Source organism: Penaeus chinensis, chromosome 20 (genome assembly GCF_019202785.1).
Source record: "Penaeus chinensis breed Huanghai No. 1 chromosome 20, ASM1920278v2, whole genome shotgun sequence".
NCBI classification, from domain to species: domain Eukaryota; kingdom Metazoa; phylum Arthropoda; class Malacostraca; order Decapoda; family Penaeidae; genus Penaeus; species Penaeus chinensis.
This window is the reverse complement of record NC_061838.1, coordinates 4,954,481-4,961,980: the sequence shown is the minus strand read 5'-3', so window position 1 is coordinate 4,961,980 and position 7,500 is coordinate 4,954,481. Positions and strand designations below refer to the sequence as shown.

Sequence of the window (7,500 nt, the reverse complement as noted above, 5' to 3'; positions counted from 1 at the left end):
GGTGGGGGCGGGGGCGGAGTCATGCACGATCCTGCTTTCAAAATACAAGATAACCTCGTCTACGTACGTGTGAAGACGCTACACGATGTACAACATGCAGCATCTACAATGTACACACCGGCAGCTAGTACATGGCAAGCCACGGAAAGAAGGCGGGGGTGGACGGATGGGAGGAGATGAAGAAGGAAAGGAGAGAGATCACGAAAGAGGAGAGAAAAATATAGACGAAGATCATCTAGAGGAAAAGACTGGGATCGGGAATAAGGACGTAACATGTGTATATATGTATATATGTATATAATATATACTACATATATCATATACATATAATATACAATATATAATGTAGAGATGTGTGTATATATATCAAATACAACAGCAGCGAAGTTTACGCCTAACCTGCTAATTACGTCATTCCAAACATACACTACGGCCGTGTTGTCTTCGACTGGCGAACTGTCTGACTGTGTGACTGGCAGCGAGGGATCAGCACAAAGAACTAGGACGGAAAGTCAATCTTACGCACTTACGAACGCACTACTTTAGCGACAGAAATTACAAGGTGAAGATCAGGAAAGGGAGGGGGGGGGGGTGGAGGGAGGAAGGCGGGGAGGGAGGGTAGGGGCGGTGCTGACGCGGAATAGGAATATAACAAATGTGAATGTGAGGGAGGGCAGAGAGAGAGAGAGAGAGAGAGAGAGAGAGAGAGAGAGAGAGAGAGAGAGAGAGAGAGAGAGAGAAGAGAGAGAGAGAGAGAGAGAGAGAGAGAGAGAAAGAAAGAAAGAAAGAAAGAAAGAGAGAGAGAGAGAGAGAGAGAGAGAGAGAGAGAGAGAGAGAGAGAGAGACGGGGTTGGGGGAGGGGGAGAGGAAGAGGGGGTGAGTGAGGGAGGGAGGGAGGAGAGAGGGTGGGGGAGAGAGAGAGAGAGAGAGAGAGAGAGAGAGAGAGAGAGAGAGAGAGAGAGAGAGAGAGAGAGAGAGAGAGAGAGAAGAGGGGGGGAGTGAGTGAGAGAAGAGAGGGGGAGGGAGTAAGAGAAGAGTAGGGGAGGGAGGGATGAACAGAGGGAGAAACGATGCAGAGGGGAAGGGAGAAGAGAGAGGGGGAGAGAGAGAGAGAGAGAGAGAGAGAGAGAGAGAGAGAGAGAGAGAGAGAGAGAGAGAGAGAGAGAGAGAGAGAGAGAGAGAGAGAGAGAGATAGAGAGAGATAGAGAGAGATAGAGAGAGATAGAGAGAGATAGAGAGAGAGAGAGAGAGAGAATTTTCCAACTCCTGGAAGAACGTTGACTCAACACCCGTCAAATAAAAGAACAACCGGAAATGGCGGTGTATCCATGTGCATGAAAGTGAAGATGAGGGGGGCTGTGGTAGACAGACAGATAGATAGGTAGATAGACTCTCTGTGACTGTGTGGATGTTAGGTGTGGTGTGTAGTGCGGCGGGATGTCGCGGGTGTGGTGTGATGTGGTATGTTCTCTTGTGTGGTATGGTGTAAAATAGCCTTGTACAGTGTAGCTTAGTGTAGCATGCGGCGCTGTTGCATGGAGCCGCCGCATACCCATGTCGGAAAAAAAGGTCTCTAGGCAGCGTTCTCGTGACGTCGTAGTTAACCTCGCAAATTAGGAAATCCCTGACTGTCTCTTATCTCTAATGCGCCGTCGTAGTTACGCGGTTTTCCTTCCGAATGTACTTTTTTTTTTTTTTTTTTTTTTTTTTTTTTTAATAAGGAGTTATATCTAAATAATAAACAAGGCATGGCATCAAAAATAAATGAAATCAATGAGGCTCTCGGGGCAGCCCATTCAAACATCAGTGAAATGGGCGTCGAGTGGGGTGGAGGTAGTAGGGGGGGGGGGGGGGCGTTCGAAACAGACACAAACCACTCTTCGAAACGTCCGAAAGAGTTCCGTTTTCTTCCCCGACTCAACTATGGTAAGGAAAGGAGGGGGGGGGGGGGTAAACTCGAAGCACAATTAAGAGTCTTCAAATCCCTGCATCTGAGTTGACATCTCACCAACTCCCTCCCCCCTCCCCCTCCCCCTCCCCCTGCCCCTCCCCCTCCCCCCTCCCTTCCCTCCCTCTCCCTCAAATACGTGACTCATTTTCGAACGGGTGATTTCGCTACCCATCGAATGCTTAATTCATCTGCAATGTTTGATGCCCCGCCTCCAAAGGTTTTTTTTTTTTTTTTTTAATAACAATATATATATTCCACAAAAATGAGAAGAGCCATGTATGCTTAAGAAAAAAAGATTTTTTTTTTCTTCTGCAGGGGAGGGGGGCACGTGGCCAAGACAGCATGGCTGGGCTGAGCTCCGACGTTAAACGTGATATCAAGAAAACGCCACAAACTTTTGTCTCGGAAACTTCCCCCGAACGGATACCCTTCACTCGCCGTTTTGTCGTGTACTGTGTGTGTTCCTCTCGTGTAAGCCATGTCGTGCGCCTGCAATGCATCAACGACCGGGTGCAAATACACGCACGCGGTCACGAAACTGTTCTGGCAACCTGGTCAAGTTGATGGTACTTAAAAGTCTTGGCGAGCTGGATATAATATCGGAGAAATGTCAGACCAAAACACAAGACAAAGGTTAAAAGAAAGAGAAAAAAAATACGTATTAATAATTCACCATCAATAGTCCAGTCTATACAGTCTAGATATCCATGGCTGGCGGTCAATTAATCGTTTATACACTTTTCGGAGTGTAAATCAGTACCAAGTGAACCAGACACTGCAGTGATACGCAACAGGAGTCAGGCTTACGTGTCTGGCAGACCTAATTCGCCTCCAGGTCGAAGTGAAGTGTCCCAAACACGGAAAAAAGTGCAGTGGCCACAACATACGCCGCTGGATACACTTAAAAATGGAATGCAATATATTCAAGTCCCGAGTCAGTCTGGTTAGTGATGTGAGACAAATCATATAACACAGAATAAGAAACATTCTACCAACACATTAGTAAACACAAGCGGTTAATTGTGTGCCAAGGTGTACCGGAAAAGCAGGTTGCACTAGCAACTTTGAAAGAAAAGAATCCTTTCGCATTTTCTCAACTTGTAAAAGGGACAACTCACATAATATTGAATTTAAAGAAAGTGTTTGGTGTTACGAGCGACCCAAAAGGGGGGAATGTATGTAAACAAGTGACTAAAGTGAATGGTGCCGAGAAGGGTGTGTACCGGGGGTGTACCGGGTTCGTGTAATGTACTGACATGGACTGATATACGGACTGATGTCACAGGTGTGTAACCCACAGTGTACCGTTGGCAAATGACATCACAGTGAACAACCATGAAAGCAGTGATGTTGCAGGATGCCAGGATGAGGGTGAGTGTCACGAAGCAGATGCCAGTATGAGGACAAGTGAGACAGAGCAGAGGCCAGTATGAGGTTAGTGAGACAGCACAGCAGCACTCAGACAAGTTACCCGCGAAATCATGCCACCACAGCACAGCACCAACAGCAGCAGCAGCAGCACAGTGGGCGGTGGTAGGGGGCGAGTGGGCGTTGGGTTAAAAATAAAAAATAAAAATAAAAATAAAGACTTTTAAAAACACAGCATCTAGTTGTGGGCGGACCATACCAACTACTACAGGGGAGGAGAATGGGTGGGCTTGCGGGCGGGCGGGAGAGTGGGGGTGGGGGAGGGAGGGGCTAGTACAACACTACTACTCTGGCGTGGGCGTAAAGGGCGTGTGTGTAGGGGCGTGCGCGACGTGTAGAGCAGCTATTACCTGGTTGTGGCAGGCCGACGGAGGGGCCCAGCTCGGGCAGGGGGGGCGGGGCGTGCGCTGCTGGGGGGTGAGCCTGGGGGTTGTGAACTGCCTGTGGAGGAGGGCCGTGGTGGGCGTGGGCGGCGGGCGGCCCGTGGCTGGCAGGAAGGGCGGGCGCACCGCCTACATGAGCCAACCACCAACATAACACAAGCGTTACTCGACCTCCGCTTATACACGAGAACAATTGTATGTTTCTACCATATTACTCAACACTAGCCTACGGGGCGCTTACTGGGAGGGAGGGCGGAGGGGGGGTGGGCAAGTAGGGAGGGAGAGGGGGAGAAGAAGAGGAGAAGGAGGCACGTGAGAGAGAGAGAGAAGCAGATGTATCATGGAGGTAAGAGAGAAGTGGAGTGACAGCTAAAAAAAAAAAAAAAAGATAAATTGAGAGAAAGAGAAAAGAGGAAAAATCAGCGAAATGCGATGTCTGAGAGAGAAAACAAAGCACGGGAAATAAACGAAGCACCAAAAGAAGCAGATCTTTAAAGAGGGGAAATTCAGGGGACGTCGGGGAGGGGGGCTGGGGGAGGGGGGACATAAGCAGGCAGGCATTGAAGAGGGAGGGAAGGAGGACGGGGGGTGTAGGGGGCTGTGGAAAATTGGTAGGGGGCAAGGGAAGGGAAATACGACTACCTTATGACCTAAGGACAGCAGAGGATGATGAGGAGATAATCAAATCACACAATAAATCAAATGAAACAAAAAAGAAAACAAGATAAATCATAAGTTCCAAAATCAAAACCAAATCAAAATAAAAAAAAAATAAAATCAATGAAAAAGAATCACCAACATATGACTTAGCAGATCTTGAGGGGAAAAAAAGGAACAAAAGCAGAAGAAACGAGTATACAAAAAAAAAAAGAAAAAAAGAAGGGGGGGGGGGGAATTTCTGAGAAACAAGGGATTTTTTCTCCTTTAGTAGAGGAAGGAGGAAGGAAGGAGGGGGGGGGGGGAGAGGGAGAGATGAAAAAGACACGAGAATGTGAGGGAAGGGCACTAAAAGGCGAAAACGGGGATGAAGGAGAGGAGTGGAGAAGGGGGAGAGAAGATGGAAAGAAGGGGAGAAGAGGGAAGAGGTGGGGAGGGGGAGGGGGAGACGGGGGGGGGAGTGGAGGGGATTTAACGGGGTACAAACAATCACACTTACATCATTCAATTGACATCCCTTTACGACAACCAAACAAACAAATATCATCTCCAAGAAGCGGGGTAAGGGGAAAGGGGAGGTGGGATTGTGTGGGGGGGGTGTAGGGTCAAAAGGGTAGGGGGAGATGCCGGCACTTTCTTCCAAGATTTCTTTTCTTTTTTCTTTTCTTTCTTTATACCCGCAAGAATAGGACTCGCTGATTTTTTTTTTTTTTTTTTAATATATATATATCGGATGAACAGATACCCAATATGCATCTAAAGCCGTAGAACGTATTCGGATACGTGATACAAGAAGGAAAAAAAAAAAAAAAAAAAAAAAAAAATCGACCCCAATTTATCCGCATTCAAGAAATCGTTCGAACGCACTGGTCAAATTTCTCTCGTTCGGCTCCAAGTTCTGGAAACGATCAACAGAGCTCTTTCCTTTTCTCTCTCTCTTATTTTTCCTTTATTTCCTTCTTTTCTTTATTTTTTTTCTTTCATTTCTCTCGTAAATTTAAACTGGGGGGGAGGGAGGGGGGTCCAACTTATGCTTTTAAAAATCACTTTTTTTTTCTTTTTTTTTTACGTTCTTATTTAGCAATGGTTATGAGATGGAGGGCGAGGTGCAATGAGAGAAATAATAAGAATAAGCAAAATAAAAATAAAATAAAATAAAAATAAAATAAAAATAAAAACAATGACAATAACAATAAACCGACGGAATGAAGGGGAAAAGGAAGATGAGCTGAAACAATAGAACACAAAATACAGTAAACAGCAAAACGAAAAATAGGAATAACTTTAGAATACATGAAAAAAAAAAAAAAAAAAAAAAAACGACAAAGAAACAGAATGGTCAAAAGACACAAGATACAAAGAAACAGAAACACAACAAAATGGAGAAAACATAAATAAATTACGTCTCGAGCCAACAAAACAAGCAAGGAAATAAAACAAAACAAAAACAAAAGGAAGAAGAGAATCAGCTGGCCACAGATTCCGCCTTGCACTCTCCAGTCTAATGGCGTTTGCGTCCCCTTGCACCCTCCTGGCATGATCAATTAGCCGTCGCTCTCTTACGCATTCGACCGACCCTTCCAGGCGCTGTCTTCACGCACTTGCAATGGGCCACAATTGCACGCTCGAGCATTCATTGCTCTCGCTCGCTCGTGCTCATTTCCATTTCCTTAACTCGCAATTCAATCGCGATTCTGCACACACGCAGACACACGAACATGCGCACGGGCACACGCACACAACCCGAGCACACGCACACCTACCCGTACACACGCACATTCATTAGCTCTCACTCGCTCGCGCGCGGACACGCGCGGACACACACAGGCACACAGGCACACAGACACACAGACAAACACACACACACACACACACACACACACACACACACACACACACACACACACACACACACACACACACACACACACACACACATACACATACACATACACATACACATACACACACACACACACACAGAGGCCAGTCCTTGCACGCCCTCATTACTCCTTCCGAGATGGACTCAACAGGGGCAATGGCTGAGGGAGAAGCAGGAGGAGAAGAGGGGAAAAAGGGGCACCTGAGAGAGTGAGGGAGAGTGGGGAGGGAGGGGGCTGACAAATGAGATGGACACACCCTCCCCCCTAAAAAAAAAAAAAGAAAAAAAAAAAGAGTGAAAGAGAGCGAAAACAAAAAAATGAAGGCATATAAATTCCTCTACTCCACTACCAGCGGCCCGTCGGGTGTGAGAACGGGGGCCGGAGAGGAACAGCTAGCTACTTCATGATCGATTTTTCTTTAGTCTGTAGCCTTCCCCCCTCCACCCACACCCCTTACCCCAACCCCCGGTGAGGCGGAGAGAGAAGGAGAGAGAGAGAGAGAGAGCGAGGGGAGACAGGATAGGGTCAGGAGAGTAGACTGAGGGGAGAGACTGGGAGAGTGGAGACGAGGGGCGGGTAGGGGGAGGGGAGGGGACCCGAACGCAAACATATCTGGGTCAACTCTGGATGCAAGTGAATCGCTTAAACACGGCATACGCCACCGGATACTCTGCCGGAACTTTTTCTTCTATTTCCCCCCCTCCTCTCTCTCTTTCGATCCAGAACGAACGCCGCTTAAAGATGCGATTCGAAAAGGGGAAAAGGGGAAAGGGAAAAGGGGGAAAGGAATAGACAGTTGGGGGGGTGGGGGGGTATTTTTCCAGCCTTCGAGAAGCCGGCCGGTAAGGCATCTCTCGCGCGGTGCCAAATCCAAGCTGCGTTATATATATATTTTTTTTTTTTGCGTTTTTTTTTTTTGTGTGTCTTTTTATTTTTACTCATTCATTTGTTTTTCTTTTTTTTTCTTTTTTTTTTTTTGCTGTTGTAATTTGTGGTTTTGTCATTTCAACAACAGGGCCAGATTTTGCGATAAAGTGAGAGAGCAAGAGACATGTACAAGATGGCGTGAGACCGAATATGAGAAAACACACAAGGAAAATAACCATTGGAAGTAAAACAACAACAAAAAACAATAAAAAAAGAAAATGTGACAGCCGAACATAGATGTATAATCACAGCACATTCCAAAACTGTCGTC

General features: G+C 46.7%; 1 protein-coding gene across 5 annotated transcripts in view; it reads right to left on the bottom strand.

Moving 5' to 3' along the window:
- Nucleotides 1–7,500, bottom strand: part of LOC125036243 (protein bric-a-brac 2-like) — a 41,898-nt gene that overhangs the window by 13,232 nt on the left and 21,166 nt on the right. For 3 of the 5 annotated variants that reach the window (XM_047628715.1, XM_047628714.1, XM_047628716.1), the window contains exon 6: nt 3,730–3,891. The exons of the other annotated variants lie outside the window; for them this stretch is intronic. In XM_047628715.1, coding sequence (XP_047484671.1) covers nt 3,730–3,891 — 162 coding nt within the window. The remainder of the gene's footprint in view (nt 1–3,729; nt 3,892–7,500) is intronic. 5 annotated transcript variants of the gene reach the window in all.